Below are 19,251 nucleotides of genomic sequence, written 5' to 3' on the forward strand. Positions count from 1 at the left end.
CTTGTGTTGTTATCTTTTGGATAAGAGTGCTTCTAGTGCTTTTTTTTACGCTATCAGTATTCTTGAGCTGTACCGGTTGTCCGTGGCAAGACAGCAGATGATATAGATGTAAGTACTTTTAAATAATGAGTTTTGTGCTTCTATCACAGTTGAGCATGAACTAGTTTGTTCGCCTTTTGCCATTTAATACAAGCAATGGCATTACTTATCTGCAACAGCTTATTTGCACAAAAGTGACAGAGCCCTTAAATGGCTCATTCTGAAAGGGACTGAAACAGGCAAGAATGGAGCTGGTGAGGTCTCTTTATGCGAGAGTCATTTTGTGCAAAGAACATCATGAACATGTTTTGTATCATCTATAGACCTATTTTAACTTGTTTAAACAGAGTCATAATATATCTCCTTTAAACATATGGGACAACTACTGCTAATAATTCTTTGCTAATTTTTTTTTTGCTGGGAAAATGTCCTAACTACGATACATTACAGCTGTCTTAAACAATAGATTTTAACATATTGCACTTCCATTAAAACAATCAAGGCATTCTTACCCTTGTAAAAAAAAAGTGTATTAAGTATATATTTTTAAAATATAGTTAACATGGAAAAGTACATACTTTTTACGGTACCACTTTAAAATGGTTATTAATTGGGTTGCAAATACTTAAAAAACACATAAATAGAAATGTCAACAGTGAGCTAAAAATGTGCAACTTTTATTCCACACTCATTTATACTGTCAAACCTCAGATCTTCCGAAATACTGATATTACTTTGTGTTTTGCATAAACCTGTCATATTAATATATTTGTAAGTATGTTTAACTATTTACTATAAATGAAATGATTAAGTTGAATTAAATGACTAAGCAAACAACGTATCACTGTTGCCTTTTCAATTGATGTGTTGTAACTGTCTATCAATGATTTTTAAAGCATTTACAACCTAATCAATAATAATTCATAAACTCATTTATAAACCATTTATAAACCCTTTATAAGGGTAGTCTTATTTTAAAGTGGTACCCCTTTTAAAATTAAAATATGTACTTAAATACATACTAAATGTACTATTTTGGAACAACTTATTGCAACTTAAGTATATTCCACACTGTAAAACCCGATAAGTTGACTGAACTCAAAACTTTTGTCGTAACCGATTACCTAATAAATTTTAAGTTCATGTAAAATATTTTTTAAGTACAGTGAACTTAACAAATACATACATATTTAAAATTAATATTTTCCTTAACTTGTATTTAGTCTTCTTTCTGGTTTCATTCAACTATTTGTTTTAAATACACATAGAAAAGTAGATGAAAGAAAACAGTAAACAACTAAAAGTACTGAGAGCACAGCAAAAACACTGCAGAGTTACTGCAGCTCAGTAAATGAGGCTTGTTCTACAGCCTACAACACAGAGAGCAAGTATTTAATCATAATCTGTGATCTACAAGTTTACCTAAGGTAGCCCCGGGTGAATCACTACACACTGATGGTGAGTGTCAGTAACTGTTGGACACACCCAGTATGCAAATAGATTGTGACAGAAGCCAATGGAAAAGAAGCTGTTAATGGCAACAGACTAAACTCAGTTATTATAAGTTGGTTCAACTCAAAGATCTCAGTTTTAATGTATATATGTGCCCACAACTCAAAAAAGTTGAGTATTGTTTAGAAATCTCCAATTTTGTGTAAAACAGACTTAATTTATTTGAGTTCAAACAACTTCTGGGTTTACAGTGCAGTTGTAATTAAGCTATATTTAAACACAACATAAAAGGATTTGATTGTGCTTTTAAATGCCTTTTTCGTACAACTGTTGCGAACTGAAGTAGACCTAAGTGTTTTTTTAAACACCTTTTTTAATACACTTGAAGTATATTGTAATGGTACTACTTTGCGTATGGATGCACATTTTGTGTACATTTTAATGCTACTGGAACAAAACAAAAAAAACTACACTAAAGAACTTTAAGCAATATTTAATACCAGGTGAGGCTTCTGCCTCAGATATTAATCATCAGAAACGTGAAACCATTATACACAAAGTTCATTCACATACGATTTCCAGTCTTCATCTACAACCCAATGTTATTCTGCAATCTCCTTACTAGGTCAGATTAAAGTGCATATGCCCATAAACAGACAGGGCTTGTGTTTACATATTACTCATGCTTTCATGACACACCCTCTTCCTCTCTCCCTCCCTCCCGTCAGTTATACTGTATAAAACAGGGAACAGTTGTAGTGTTCAGTACTTCTGGAGTCAGGATGGAGTCTGTGCTGAGATATCTGGACTGCACCTCTGTGTGCTTGGCCCTGGTGGTCGGTCTTCTCTCTCTGTTCGTGCTGGAGATCTTCAGGATGAACTCTTCCAGGAACCAGAGCCCTCCCGGACCCAAACCTCTGCCGTTTTTGGGCAACCTGCCTCAATTCATAAAGGATCCGATGACTTACATCAGATCGGTCAGTTTCCTGTTTTTATTAGGCTAGTGTATCTACAACCCTTATCCCTTATAGACCATTATAAACATGCTGTTTTTTGTGGAATACCTTGGATACTTTATCTGATTAACTATTATTATATCTGACTAATGTACCTTTGACATGTTGTTTGTACAGTTTGCCATTTATCTGAATTGTGTTCAGTATCAGTATTAGATCTGTAACCTTGTATCTACACCAAGAATGAAGAGTGCTCTACCGGCAGCTTCCTTTTGTTTAAAATCTTGGATGCAATGAGCATTTTTAGTGGGTTATATAAATATTTACCTTACACAGAGCGAACTGTGGCTGACATCAACTTCCCTGGGTCTCTTTGTGAGCCAACAACTGACCATTTTCTTTGGTCAAATAATTCAACTTAGCATTTTTAAGGTGGAATGGAATTGCAAGAGTAAATTTACTGTGGTGCTGCAAAGCGTTTAAGGTTGTGGAGAGCTACCTTGCATCTCTAAATATCTTCCAATGGCTATGGTTCATGAACTATTATTATTCATTAATTATCCAAACTTGAGAAGAACAATCACAAGCTTACATTCTTTTTTTAAATGATAGTCCTGGATTATAGTTTAGCTTCATCTTCTGATTGATATTCAACAGTAACTTGACACTGGGGACATGGAGGGGATAGGGGGCTTTATTCATTTGTGGGGTTTTGAGTGTATAGGGTGGACTGGCTCTGGCTGCCATAACCAGTAGTTCTCCCTCCTTTTCCACTGTGTATTATGTTGGGTTCCAGGTTGTAGACTTTTTATTGAGATGGTTAGCCTTGTTCTATGGTCTTCTGGAGGCTTAAACAATAAGATATGGATTTTTCCTTTTTACCTGAAGAAGGTACCTTCAGTCAGGCAGAAGTTTAAGGAGAAGGATGACATTGATTCTTGGTGTTGGAGATGCTGTTGCTTTGGAAGCAATGGGCCTTGGAAATGGGTTTCCATTCCAGGAGCAGTGTTTTAGATTAACAGGATGTCTAAAGCAGATAAGAAGCAGGTCATGGACCACTCAAGTTCTTGGTGATTGGAAGGGAGGATGAAGTTTTACGTCTTAGGATGGAAGTTTTTGACCATCAGTTCTAAGCTTGGTTAATGACAGACAGACAGTGTTAAGACCTATTTGTAAGCCTATACCAGCAAACAGACTGGAATGCAAGCTTGTCTTTAAATGTGGGAACAGTTCTATTTGGAACATATACAATACCTCTCCACCTCAAAGTTGTAGGTACAGTAAACATCTTGCACCCCTCCAGATGCCGAAATATGGCGAGCTGTGTTCCATGTACTTGGGAAGGAATCCAACGATTGTGCTGAATACCATGCAGATTGCGAAGGAAGCTTTTGTTCAGAATGGGGCAGTGTTTTCTGGAAGACCATCCATGCCTTTAACACGCTGGCTTAACAAAGGATATGGTGAGTATGAGTATCGTACAGCTCCTTTACCTTTCATAACACTGGTATACGTTTTATTTTTTCACAGACTACACATAGTCTCTCCTCGTAGTCTCTAACTTTTTTGTCTCAAACTCTCTCTTTCTCTCTGCCTATCTCAGGTATTGTGATGGCCCCTTACAGTAATTCTTGGAGACAACAGCGCCGGTTTGCTCTGCACACTCTGCGTGATTTTGGACTGGGGAAGAAAACCGTAGAGAAGCGTGTGGCTGAAGAAGCACGATACCTCATCAAGGAGATGCTAAAAGAAGAAGGTACTGTAGATGAATATCGTTGCAGTTGCATTCATCAATTATCCAGCTGCAGGACATCCCAGCTCATCTTCTCATCTTTCATGTCATTTCTCTTGAAGGGAAGCCTTTCTACCCCAGCCACCCCATCATGAACGCAGTCTCCAACATCATCTGCTCCATCATCTTTGGAGACCGCTTTGATTATGGCGACAAGCGCTTCGCTAAGCTGCTGGACATTCTGAATGACAACGTTCGACTTGTAGGATCACCTTTAGCACAGGTAACAAACAGCAGGAGCTTTTTTTTACATTGGCAACTTTTTTTTCAGGTTTTTCATACATAATCTTGTAAACATTGTTAAGGCAACCAAACCAATCAATAAAAGTAAAAATGCAACTAACTATATTCTAAGGTTTCGATGAAGGTTGATTTAATGAAATGCACAGTGATTTTTCTTTAAAAAGTTTGCAATGAAGAGTAAAAGATTCAGTTAAATTAAATTCTGAGTTATGTTGTATCTGGTGTGACACAACATGAGCAAAAAATGAGTCCCAGCTCAAAAATAGCTTTGCCAGTTTAATCAAAGAATATTCTGAACAAAACAGGGTTTTGGAATGCAGTGAATAATTAAAAAAAAGGAAAATAAATCAATGTTTAGGGAAAAAATGACATCCAAAAAGAAAGAGTTCTGACTGTGCAAGATAATCAGACTGTAATTCCTTGGTCAAAAAGCTAGCCACCCCTCCTAGTCATATTTACCGGGCTCATACTGATCTAAGTGCTTTAAGGCTGTCAGCCAGCATATCTCAGCCTTCCTACACTCTAAAAAACAGAGGTACGATATGAGTACTTTTTTGTACTCGAAGGTACACTCTTTATAATTGTACCCTCAAAGGTACAATATTGGTCTTTATGGGGTCAGATTTGTTCCCTCTGAAGTACAAAGTCATTTCTAACAGCAATAAGTACAGATTTGTACCATTTAACCAGACAAAGGGTACATTCAGTATTCTGCATCACTGTACTAATGAACAATATATATTTAAATTGCACATTTTTTATTTGAAAGCCAGACAATTTTGTATCATCAAGTTTTTGAGCCATATTTAGTTGATGATAACGTTTATAATCTTTATGATCTTTACTGCCACAAAAACCATGGGTACAAAAAAGGACTTTCACTGAAAGGTACTTTTTTGTGCCTCAATATAAGGTACAGCCCCAGCGACAAGCTTTGTACTCTTTTAAGTACAAATCTGTACTTATATTTCTTAGAGTATAGTCTAAACTCCAGTCTGTTCTGTCCAAATCTTTGTCCTAACTAACGAACCTCATCACCCGCCGTTCCACCAATCCTACACCCTCAAGGTCAACCTGACCTAAGATGGTAACTCAAAGTCTCAATTAGCCTGCTCTAATTTTAAAACAGGTGTGATAGGTTTCTGTCTGTTGTTAAGATGCATAGACTGCTGGTGAAGATCACACATATCTTCACAGATAGTCCACAGAATACTGATTAAATGTACAGTTTTAGTACCAACTCTAAGAAGAGGTCTTGAAGCCAGTCTCAGCCAAAATAAAACACACAGCCACTACGAGCGGGAGGTCGCAGGTTCGAACCCCAGCTCTTCCAGCTTTGCCATCAAGCTGCCGGTGCTCAGAGGGAGCAAAATTGGCCCTGCTCCCTCCGGGTGGGTAGATGGCGCTCTCTCCCCACATCACTCCTATGGTGATGTCTGAAGCACAGGGCGTCTGTGAGCTGATGTACCAGAACCGAGTCGCTGCACTTTCCTCCGAGCGAGCTGGCTGCTCAGCAATGCATCAGCAGCGGCTCGAAAAGAAGCGGTGGCTGACTTCACATGTATCGGAGGAAGCATGTGTTAGTCTTCACACTCCTCGTGTGTTGGGGCATTACTAGTGATAGGGGGAGTCCTAATGATTGGGTTGGGTAATTGGCCGTGCAAATTGGGGAGAAAATGGGAAAAATTAGGAAAAAAAAAACAAAACAAAAAAACACACAGCACATATGATTTTTTTTACCCCTTGATACCCCTTGTATTTGGAGTACTTTGCTTTATTACTGACATGATGTAAACAATCTCATTTTAAACAATGTGGAAATGGAACATGCTTTCTTTCATTTTTTCCTGCAGATTTTCAACTTGCTCCCCTTTATGAAACACTTCCCAGGGCCACACCAGAAGGTGTGGGAAAATGATGTCGCCTTAAAAGAGTTCATTTTTGAAGTGGTGGAGGAGCACAGGAAGACTCTGGATCAAGAGAACCTCCGGGACTTCATTGACGCCTACCTGGTTGAGATGATGAAGGTAAGAGGTCAGCCTCCAGGCTGGCAACCACCTTATTTGCATAATTTACAGTTCCTTTATTGTCCTTTTGCACATTTAGCCTGACTTGTTTGATAGGTAACGTGCTAAATCAGGCAAGTTGCAGTAAATTGACTGAATAAAATCTTTTCTTATTTTGAGCAGCAAGAGTCGAATGAAGATTCTACGTTCCACAAGGAAAACATGTTGAGGTCGATCACTGACCTGTTTGGTGCTGGGACAGAGACTACAGCGAACACTCTTAGATGGGGCCTCATTTACATGATGGACAACCCTGATGTGCAAGGTACTTCTACAGGCCACCAATAACCATCCTCCTATGTGTGACATAAGTAAAAAAATGCTTTAAAGTACCCTTTTCCATGGTTTCTCATGTGCCTGGTTGACCCTATTTCAGAGCGCTGTCATGAGGAGATCGAGTGCTGGGTTTTGACCGTTTTCCCTCCACAAATGATCGTTCACATCTCCCGTACACTTACGCCACTGTTCACGAGATCCAGCGTAATGCTAACATTGCTCCTCTCGGCGTGATGCACACAACAACACAACCAACACAGCTACAGGGATTTCACATCCCCGCGGTAACTACTGAAGTCCTCCAGATGTTTCTGTGTTTGCTTTTTTGCAAAAAAATAATCTAACTTTCTTTCTATTTACACGTACAATGATTGTTCTTATTATCTCACAACAGGGAACAGATATTGTGCCCAACCTAACAGCCATCTTGAACGACCAAGAGCACTGGAAGTACCCAGATATGTTCAACCCAGAGAACTTTCTGGATGAGAAAGGACAGTTCTGCAAAAATGACTCCTTCCTGGCCTTTTCTTTGGGTAAGTCTGCTGCTGGAGTCTACCTAAGGATCAAGTACATTCTACACATTGGCTTTGTGTGTATTGGCATGGCCAGTTAGCATGCTGGCTAAACTAGCAAGCTATATATTCAGCCATCCTTTAATTTTTTTTCCATTCTTTATTTGTCTTTAAATTGTCCCTGTGTATCTGCAAATATGCATTTTCATAATAAACAGTTTTTGTGGTTCTGTTTGGATTCACACTGTTGAGTATAGGAAAGAAATGCGGTAGGAACCAAAAATTCAGAGGGCAAAAGCTGGGGACCTTGAATTGCTCTGTGTAGGATTGGTACAAATCATTCAGTTTTAATTGACATTTGAAATTGTAATTTGAAAAAATCTGATGAATTTGAAAAAAAAAATGTGTTGCCCTATCAGTGAGTTGCTTGCTGCTCATTGCCAATTTGCAGCTACAATTCGCATTCCTCTCATTGGAAATGACTGGTTAATGTTGCTCTTTCATTTGCTAGTGTGAATGCAAGGTAAACAGCCTGACCTTGTGGCATACTGTCATTGAAATTGAAACAAATAGGCCTGTTGTGATTTTTATGTTATCAACTTATCGTATGATAAATGAACATGATGTCCATAAGTTTTGCCCCTCTTGATATTGCCCTCTGTGTTCACTTGAGTGTATTTCTGCTGAGTCACGTTACTTTTGCTTTATCAAGTAAGCCTAGATAAAAAGTTCTGTTGCTTCACTCATGTGTCATGTGTTGGACTGTAAATTAGATTTTAAAACGTGTGGTATATGTGGTAAATATTATACGGTAAATATGTGACTCCAAAACCAGGATTCTTTCTGAACTATAAGGAGATTGACATATGCTGAATTTATATTAAAAAATTGTTTTTGTTATTTATTTCAGTAGAATATTTTTAGATTTCAATTCTAATTTCTCTATTTTCATTACTATCAAAAGTCTGTTACTAACATTGTCTTATTAATATTTATTATTATAAGAGGATAAAACTTTATTAACCCCATAATGGGGAAATTTGCAAAGTCACACATAGCTATATTTACTATTATAAAATGACAATAAAACTGTTTATCGCAGTAAATCCTGGGACAACATCTTAAAAACAGCTTCTCTGTCTAATGATTCAATCCCAGTCTGAAAAAAGACATTTTGACCATGTAGGGGATTACACGTAGTGACGGTCATGAAATGTGTGTGTTTATTACTGCAGGTCCAAGGGTGTGTCTGGGTGAGACTCTGGCCAGGACAGAGCTCTTTATCTTCTTCACCTCTCTGCTTCAGCAGCTGAGGTTCTCATGGCCTCCTGGAGCTTCGTCACCAAACAAGCGTGGCACTGCAGGCATTGTCCGCACTACTCTACCCTTCAATACAATCTGCCGTAGCAGACCTGCTGATTCATCATCATCCCTGAAAGACTTGATTCAGTTCTCTTCAACATGTCTAATCTTTCTCAACAAATGTGGACTGGATTATTCCAGGACTGCTCTGGGATACATGCAGAAAAAATTATTTTCCATTTGACTTTTTGAAATTGTCATTAAATTTGTTAAGTTCGCAATAACATTGTTTTGCCTGTGGTGTTGACTCCATGTTAATCTTCAAATTTATAAAACAGGGCTCCGAGTGGTCCAGCAAACTTTGGTGTTGTCATTATGATACAAAAAAAAACAAAACAAATGATGCTGCCACCACCATGTTTCACACTAGGGATGGTGTGTTTAGGATGATTTGCAAGTTTTTCCCCACACATAGCGATTCACATTTAGGCCAAAACCTTTCTTTTGCACTTGCTGCAATTGATTTCTTAAAATGTTTTTCTTCTTGACACTCTTCCAAAAAAAGCCACATTTATGGAATATTTGACAGTTTTGACTAACAATTCTCCCACCTGAGCTGTGGATCTCTGCAGCTCCTCCAGAGTGACTTTGGGTCTTTCGGCTGATTCTCTAATTAGTGCTGTCCTTATCAACTGCCCCCTCTGATGCACCTTTGGTTTAAAAAAAAAAAACATTATGAAATATATTATCAACATCTTTTAATAATGTGTCTTAATGTGTGCCCATTTAGATTTAATGGACTCTATCTTACACGCTGTGCAAGGTGCTTAGCAATGCTTATTGCAATCTTACACCCTGTAAACAGCCTATTTTCACACCTTGTGCCTGCATCATTTGAATAGCAACGGCGCTTGTGAATATATCTGTGCTGATGGGTGTAGTGGTCTGGAAGTAAGGTGTGTGTTTATGTAAATTTCTGATGTATTGCTATCTTGGCAACAAAAAACACAGGTGCACCACTGACAAAAATGAACCTAGGCAGAGGTCATCAGTCAGATGTTCATTGCTTTCTTGGTAGTGAATTGCGTGTGCATTTTGCATACACCCAGCTTGTTATGCACACATGCACATGCAGCAGTGCACAGATCCATAGCGTGTGCCAGAATACAAAATACAACAACAATTATTCTACATCAACATAAAATAATAGGTCAACTTTTGTCAATGTTTAATGATCTGCTTGCGCAGTTCAGTTTCCTCTGCTGAAAAGTGCTGTTTTAGTTGCGCTGTTTAAATTTCAATGCGCCAAAGTCAGAGTGTACTTGGCTCTTAAAGGGAATGGCAAGTGACACGCTGGTTTATTTCACCTTACGCCCCAAAACAAACCCATGACTAATGATTATGTGCGTTTTGGTTGGTTTAAGCTGTGTATGGTGTACTTTTCCCATCTGCACATTGTGGGGTTGACATGTATATCAGTTATTAATGATCAGGAACTTGAATCTTGAATACAGGCAAATTGACTGCCTCCTCATGTATTCTATAGTATTATACTGGAATCTCCTTATTAGGACAGATTCACCTGCTGTGACATTTTACCTTTCTGTCCTTAAACCAGTGTAAACAGAATCTGCAGGTGAGTCATGGTTCATTGGCACACCTCCTTCCACATCTGTGGAAGGTACAGCAGTTGCTGGAAAGTCATAAAACTTTCCCGTCAAAATAAATATCTGCTTGCAAAATATTACATTTAAATAGAAATAATTTGTTTTCAAACTGATTATAGCAGCAGGACAAACAAAAACTATATTTTTGTGTAATAAAATAAAATATGTTAGCAAATAAAAGTTTTAAAAAATAATCAATGTGGTATACAGTTTTCAGTTGGCCCTTAACTGATACATTCATTTATATATAATTCAGGACTTATAATTAAGAAATGTTTGCCATTATGAAGGAAAATGCATCAAAATAAGTGGATTTTTAAAATTTTACCAAAATATGTACAATACATTAATAAATGACACCACTTAAGACATTACTTCACATTCCTAAATTACTAATGTTTAAATATATTGTAGGTCCTGTTAATTAATAATGATCTAAACCATTATTATAATATATATATATATATATATATATATATATATATATATATATATATATATCATATATTAATAATAATAATAATAATATATATATATAATGGTTAATAATGTCTTAATTAGTGTCTTTCAATGACTAGTTGAGAAATTGCTGCTGTAAGCTTTGTTCATTGATGTACCTTTATTTTAAAGGTTTATCAGTATTTTAAATATTTTGGTAAACATATATAGATATAGATAAATAAGTTGTTTCCAAGTCTTAATGATCTCGTTCCCACACCTTAATTATCTCATTCCCACACCTTAATTATCTAGTTCCCACACCTTAATTATCTTGTTCCCACACTTTAATTATCTCATTCCCACACCTTAGTTATCTTGTACTACACATTGGGGTCTTGTTTCTTTAGAATTCATTAGGATCTCATTCCCGCGCCTTAATTATCTTGTTCACATGCCTTAATTATCTTGTTCCCACGCCTTAATAAGTCATTGCCATGCATCAATTATCTCATTCCTAAACATTAATTATCTTGTTCCCACACCTTAATTATCTTGTTCCCATGCCTTAATAAGTCATTACCATGCCTTGATTATCTCGTTCCCACACCTTATTTATCTTGTTCCCATGCCTTAATTATCTTGTTCCCATGCCTTAATGAATCGTGGCTACGCCTTAATTATTCCATTCCCAAACCTTAATTATTTTATTCCCACACCTTATTTATCTGGTTCCCACATCTTAAGCTTTCATTTCAGTCCTTAATTATCTTGTTCCCACACATTAGGGTCTTGTTCCCACGCCTCAATTATCTCGCTCCCATGTTAAAATAAGTCGTTGTCATGCCTTAGGAACTCATTCTCATGCATTAAATAAGTTATGATCACACAATATTTGTTTATGATGTCAGGGGCTCCATAAAAAAAACTAAAAACCCTTTTACAGAATTACAGTCAAATGTCTAAAATCTTATTTTTTTCTATTCACCCAGTATAAAACGTGCTGAGATATATGTTTCTTTATTATGCTGCTTTTATTAAGGAGCACTTTCTATAGTACAATTTCTTACTTTTTCTATTACTATCTACATTAATTAATATTAGTGTTAGTAAGGGTTATCTTTATTTTTTTAAACTATAATGTATAGTATTTCATTTACAGATTGAAACCAGAATTTTAGTTATTTTTAGGGGGGACTTTTACTTTGACAGAAAATCGTTTTGGAAAACACTCTGACCAAGTGTTGATAGAATGCTATAAACAGTCTATGATAGAATCACAGCGCTCGTGCCCCTCCCTCTCCTGAGCTGTAGCTACTGTATAAAGCTGGGCGCAGCTGCAGTGTTGGGCAGTTCTGGAGTCAGGATGGAGTCTGTGCTGAGATATCTGGACTGCAGCTCTGTGGGCTTGGCCCTGCTGGTCGGTCTCCTGTCTCTGTTTCTGCTGGAGATCTTCAGGCTGAACTCCTCCAGGAGCAGAAGCCCCCCCGGACCCAAACCTCTGCCTCTAGTGGGCAACTTGCCTCAATTAATGAAGGACCCGATGACTTACATCAGATCGGTCAGTTTTCTGTTTTTATCAGAGTCTGCCTTTCTTATCTTTAGGGATTCAGTTCACAGAACGCAAACATTACACAGACCAAAGTTCACCATGGATAACGTGATTAATAATAACTTTTTTATATATATTTTTTATAATAATAAAATGTTTTAATGCAATCAAGCTGACTGGCTGGTTTTGGAGAGGGTGATATTTTCACCTATTGTTTCTGTAAGCAGTATTTCACTTTTTTCCTTAAATTCATAGTTTTAATCCTTTCCAGTCCAGACGTGCCAGTTTCTGAGGATTTCAGAGATCAGACAGTGATGTGGAATGCAAAGGATAAAAGTGAAAGATGTGAATTCCTGGTGAAAACTGTTACTTAAAATAGTTAAATGAATAGAATAAGAACTTATCTTCCAAAGGAATAATGAAAGCAGTAACTTATTATATTTTTTACATAATTAGAATAACAGGATCAGTGGAGGTAAAGAAAACGTACCAGAGGAACAAAGGGAAAAGCCATTTTTAGGCCTTTTAAAACTTTTTCCATCCTGTGTTACTGAAGTTATGTCACACTTCAGTATGGGTGGGTATGGGTGGCCAAAAAAAAGGAACTTAATTTTTGACATTTTTTATTTTACTACATAATGTAAATATAATAGAACATGAACTTTTACATTGTGTTAAAATCGCTTGATGAATGAACCAACAGAAATGATCCAAAATGACCTAAAATAAACTCTTTATATATTTTTTTCTTTCTTCTGTAAAGTTGCTGTTTTGGAGATATTTTTAGCAGACAGAGATGTCGCGATAACTGTTATCAACTTATCGTACGATTTTTTTTTTTTTTATCGCGATAATTTTTGCCGAAGTTGATAATGTTTACATGAGTCCCAGCGAGAGTGCTGCTCTCTCACCGGCTCTCGGCGAATCTGTCAGACAGCGACATCTATCGGTTAGGAAATGTAGTGCACACCTAGTGCAGTCCTGGTTTTAAAACTGCATTTCAGCCCGTCTGGCACCAACAACCAACCATGCCACGTTCAAAGTCACCCATTTTGATGCTCGGTTTGCAACTGCAGCAGATTGTCTTGACCATGTCTAAATGCACTTAGTTGCTGCCATGTGATTGGCTGATTCGACGTTTGCGTTAATGGGCAGTTGGACAGGTGTACTTAATAAAGTGGCCGGTGAGTGTATGTATATAATAGTAAAATGTATATGTAGATACAGTCATATGGAAAAGTTTGGGCACCCCTATTAATCTTAACCATTTTAGTTCTAAATATTTGGGTGTTTGCAACAGCCATTTCAGTTTGACATATCTAATAACTGATGGACACAGTAATATTTCAGGATTAAAATGAGGTTTATTGTACTAACAGAAATTGTGCAATATGCATTAAACCAAAATTTGACTGGTGCAAAAGTATGGACACCCTTATCATTTTATTGATTTGAATACTCCTAACTACTTTTTACTGACTTGCAATTGGCCACCTAAATACCTTTTCTCATGATTGGATACACCTGGCTATGAAGTTCAAAGTTCAATGAGGTTACCAAACCAATTTTGTGCTTCAGTCAGTAAAATAGTTAGGAGTATTCAAATCCAAAAAATGATAAGGGTGCCTATACTTTTGCACCGGTCAAATTTTGGTTTAATGCATATTGCACATTTTCTGTTAGTACAATAAACCTCATTTCAATCCTGAAATATTACTGTGTCCATCAGTTATTAGATATATCAAACTGAAATGGCTGTTGCAAACACCCAAATATTTAGAACTAAAAATGATTAAGATTAATAGGGGTGCCCAAACTTTTTCATATGACTGTATCATACAGTTCCAGTCAAATGTTAATTATTAATGAACTAAATTATTTCTTATGTGATTCTTTCTAGTCTGGATGACTTCAGTATTCATTTGCAATGTTAAAAATAAAAAAAATAATGATGAGAAGGTGTGTCCAAGTGTTTGATTGGTGCTGTATATCAGCAATGGGTGCAAATCAAAGTAGCTGAATTCATTCAGTCATTATAAGGGCTGTCTGTCCCTCCAGATGACGAAATATGGCGAGATGTGCTCCATATATCTAGGCAGGAAGCCAACCATCGTACTGAATAACCTGCAGATTGTGAAGGAAGCTTTCATACAGAAAGGGACAGTGTTTTCTGGGAGACCCATCATACCGATAATACACCGCATCACACAGGGGAAAGGTCAGTATCGTACAAGGGACAATAAATATCTTTATTTTAATGTAATATGAAATGCCATTTAATGTCATTTAAATGTCATCAGTCCTTTAAATGTCACAGTCATGCTCTCCCACTTTTGTTCTTTCTTTTGTCTCTACCTCTTTCTTTCTTCATCTCTCAGGTATGGTAATGGCTACGTATGGTCACTCTTGGAGGCAGCAGCGCCGGTTTGCTCTGCACACTCTGCGTGATTTTGGTCTGGGGAAGAAAAGTATGGAGGAGCGCGTGGCTGAGGAAGGAAGATACCTCATTAAAGAGATGCTGAAACAAGAAGGTAGATAAGTAGCTGTGGTGGTGTTCACCAACCAAGTCACTGCAGGATATTCTGGTCTCATCTTCCCATTCTTCTGTCATTTGTCTTGAAGGGAAGGCTTTTTACCCCATCCACCCCATCATGAACGCAGTTGCCAACATCATCTGTTCCATCGTCTTTGGAGACCGCTTTGATTATGATGACAAACGCTTTGCTAAGCTGCTGAGAATCCTAAGTGACAACATTCGGTTTGCTGGATCACCTTCTGCACAGGTAACAACCAGTAGAAGCTTTTCTGGTACTATAATGTCAACAGACTATCGTGTCAACTTTATTTCACCAACAAAATAGGAAAAAAAACACTCAGTGACCAATTGAACCAAACAAAACTTTCTTTGCACTGTTTACAATATTACTGTAAAAGGTTACGTTTATTGGGGAAAACTATACAGTTTTAAAAGGAAGAATTTTGGACCCTGTTGGGCAGATTCTAGCATGGATTGCAAGATTCAATTAAGTTGGGCATGAGCCTATAGATCCTGAACACTTGTAGGTTGCCAAATCTGGTGTCCCAGCTGCTCTCGTACAGTACATGCTCAATTGATGACAAATCTGGCAACCTGGGAAGACCAATCACAAAGCCTCTATCCTCCATTCTGATCCCAAGCAGAACCCTCAGTAAAGATAATGTGGTTCCAGTCCATAGGAGTCTGTGTTTCTTGTTCATGATGCATGACCGCTTCCGTCAGTGATTTAATTATGCGTCAAATAGGCTAAAAAAAAAAAAAGGTTTTTTATGTGCTTCGCAGAGGCATGTCTAGCAGCCAAATGTGTCTTCTGATGGCCTTTTTAAAGGGCAAAGGAAAAAGCAATTGTTTGCCCTCTTGTGGCAAGACTCATTTTCTAATCAGACCAATACCTGTAATTTTTTACATAGCTACTAAAGATATAACTGCATACCAAATATGGAAGCACTTTAGGATTTTTTTTTTTTAAATGCGTATACAATTTTATTACATTCAGCATTAAAAGCGTGAGCTCAGAAACTGGATTTTTATGAAGTGGCTTTGTGATAACCTTTAGGCAGAACCTGGATTCCTCACTACAGATTATATGGTTCCAGTCCATAGCAGTGAATGTTTGTTTTTGGTCATGATACTAATGCAAACAAAGAACAAAATCCATAGTTGACTGGTAATTTGTCCAATGGACCATCTATCCTGTTTCTCTCAGTTTGTCAACTAGGCAAAATGTCTTCAAGTGCATCAAAGAGACATGTCTAGCAACCTAGCAATCTCTCACCAAGAAGTGCACTACCCAAGCGGGGAAAACAGTTGCATGCCCTTTTGTGGCGATACTTATAGGCTGTGTTCACATTACCAGGCTGAGTGACTCAAATCAAATTTTTGCTAAATGTGGCGCAGATCAGATTTTTTTCATGGCTGTGTGAACATGCTAAATTCGATTTTTTCCAATCAGATTTAAGTCACTTTTATATGTGGTCCTAAATAGGACACGTATCTGATTCACGGACATGCAACATAAGTGTGAACTGTCAAACTGTCAAATCTGTTTTTCCTGAATTTGGGGATCAGGGATACACTATCAATCTGTGAATAAATCATGGAAGTTACTAGAGAATTGGGATGTCTGAAGACTAGACTGAAGAGCATGGATGAAAGCCTCCAGTACTGAGTTTGGACAAGCTGCAACTTTAGGAAAAAAATTGAGAATGAGATTCTTTGTTTTTTTCTTCTTGCAGATCTACAACTTGCTCCCTATTATAAAATACTTTCCTGGTACACACTGGAAAATCTGGCAGAATGCTGACTCCATGAAAGAGTTCATTATTGAAGTCATCGAAGAGCATAAGAAAACTCTGGACCCAGAAAACATTCGAGACTTCATCGATGCCTACCTGGTTGAGATGAACAAGGTAAGGAGGACCCTACCTGTAGCTCATTTTGCAATTCTTTAGAACATATACTGCTCATTTATTAGCTGTAAGTATGAGCTGAAGGATGAAGTTGGTTAGTGCAGAGTGAATGTAAATACAGACCAATCAGGATGGGGATCTAAGGCACAGAGCACACTGATTGGAGCAACAGGGAAGCCACTATTAGTATGTGTTCAAATCAAGGAAGTTGCTGGAGAGTTGGAGAGTCTGCAATTGTTGGTGTAGAGCAGACATGCATAAATGAAGTACTAGAGAGTACTAAAGTACGCAGACTTAACTAAGAGTAGAAGTGCTCTATCGAAATAGTGATCTGAGTTTTACTTTAGTAAAATAAAAAAAATTACAGTAAAAGTACAGTACTTTGTTATGTAGTTATTGCAGAAAGCAATGGAAAGTTCTCAGAACAGCATGGTGTTCTTAAAAGACCTTGATTCACTTAAGGATGAGGAGCAACATCGAACCTGGTGACAGTGCAGAAAATCTACCACTCTGGCTTTAGTGAAAACGTGGGTAGGCATAGGCACAAGCTGAAAGCGAGTGCCGAAGATCATCACAGCCGTGATGTTATTCACTAAAACACACTACCTCGAGTGTTCTATTGCATTGATACAACAGTTATTTTTTTACAAAATGAATAAAGAAAATAAACCAAAGAACCTACAAAAACTACAAAACGGCGTATGGTTTATACAGGCTAACACCATGAAGATGTAGTAAAGTAAACATGGAAGTAAGAAAAATAATTAATACTCCAGAATACAGATAAAGCATTTTAATACTTCAATACAGTAGTGAAGTAGTTCTTCTTTGATGCTATACATCTATGGTGTAGAGACTAAGGAGCATTGATACGAGCACACAGTCTTGTGGTCCCCTAGTTGATTCGTGGTTGAGATTTTGACAGGAGAACTCTACCTGTAGCACAGTTTACTACACAGTTCTCTCTACACTGTAAACCCACAGTTTGTTTGAACTCAAATAAATTAAATTTGTTTTACTATAAATTGGATATTTTGGATATTATTCTCTAATTTTGCGTTAGGTGAACATTTGTAGCCATACATTTTCAAACAGAAATCTTTGAATCAACTTATAATGCACACTGGTTGTCTCCCTCAGTTTCTGACATTTACCGTCAGTGTGTAGTGATTACCCCGTTCTACCTTAGGTAAGCTTGTACATATCAGTAAAAGCAAGCACAATTTTCTAAGCTGCTTACTCAGCTAAGCTGTTTTGGCTGTGTTAGCATTTTTTCTTCTTCATCTAATTTTCTATTATTACATGTACTTCAAATCTATATTTTACTTAAATATAATAAAAAAAAAGTCTGACAATTATAGGCTAAGTAGAACTACTGTGCAAAGCAACTGGTATAACAAATACCAGTTAATTGCAGGAAATGTTTTAAGTCTAATTAACTTTTAATGTTTTAATGAATATATAACATATCCAAGCTGTTGCACATCTATTATTTATTTATTAGCTGTAAGGTTAAATTAAACTGGTTGAAAAAATGTTTACAGATTTTTTTAAGGTTCATTAGAGGTTAAAAGGACAGTTGAGTCAAAGTCTTCTTGTCCATTTTGTACTTCCAGCATTCCATATCCTTTAACGTACCTTTTTGTGTCACAGAAATGAATCTTCTCTGTTTTTAAGCAGCAGGAGTCAAAAGAAGACTCTACATTCGATGTGGATAACATGACCACATCAGCCTCTGACCTATTTGTTGCTGGAACGGACACTACAGCCACGACTCTCAGATGGGGCATCGTTCACATGATGGAATATCCAGAGGTGCAAGGTACTGCTGTATGTCTGTGTCTGTTATTATTGTTGTGTCACTATTCTCTCTCTTCTGCATCCTCTAATTGTTTCCCATGCTCTTTCATGTGCCTGGTTTACCATGTCTCAGAGCACTGTCATGAGGAGATAGTTCGGGTGCTGGGTTTTGACCGTTCTCCCTGTATGGATGACCGTGCAAAGCTCCCCTACACGTACGCCACTGTTCACGAGATCCAGCGCTATGCTAACATCATTCCTTTTGGCGTGCTGCATCAGACCACAGAAGCAACAACACTACGAGGATATCACTTTCCCAAGGTAACAGCAGTGGGACACAGGAATGGGTTGGATTGAAGAATAGATTACGTATAGATTGGACTGGGATAGAAGGATGAACAGGAAATGGGAAGAGGAATGGATGAATTATAGATTAGTTTAAAGATAGACACTAAGTTAACAAGTTTTGGTTAGTAGAATGATTTCTGGACTTTACAATTAACATTCTTAGAAAGTGAATTATGGTAATGTTTAATTTTTTGTTTAGTTTTTGGAATGTTACTTTTAATCTAGCTGGAAACGGTATGTGAGAAACGTTCAAATAATGTGATGCAAACAGTTATTAAGTCACTTGTTTTTAGAAAGTTCCTGGAACATTATTTGTGTAATGTTAGACCTAGATAACATTCCTGGAACCTTTTCAAAAC

At 37.3% G+C, this 19,251-nt stretch overlaps 1 protein-coding gene across 1 annotated transcript; it reads left to right on the forward strand.

The window, feature by feature from the left end:
- Positions 1-1,984: 1,984 nt before the first annotated feature.
- LOC103035664 (cytochrome P450 2C5) lies at positions 1,985-8,950 on the forward strand. The gene is given in 10 exon segments (XM_007233115.4): positions 1,985-2,468; positions 3,751-3,910; positions 4,051-4,203; positions 4,302-4,462; positions 6,336-6,509; positions 6,672-6,813; positions 6,925-6,942; positions 6,945-7,108; positions 7,219-7,360; positions 8,575-8,950. Coding segments are annotated over 10 exon segments (1,620 nt in total). The 5' UTR covers positions 1,985-2,273; the 3' UTR covers positions 8,886-8,950.
- Positions 8,951-19,251: the final 10,301 nt, after the last annotated feature.

The sequence above is a fragment of the Astyanax mexicanus genome, chromosome 13, assembly GCF_023375975.1.
Source record: "Astyanax mexicanus isolate ESR-SI-001 chromosome 13, AstMex3_surface, whole genome shotgun sequence".
In the NCBI taxonomy this organism is placed as follows: Eukaryota; Metazoa; Chordata; class Actinopteri; order Characiformes; family Acestrorhamphidae; genus Astyanax; species Astyanax mexicanus.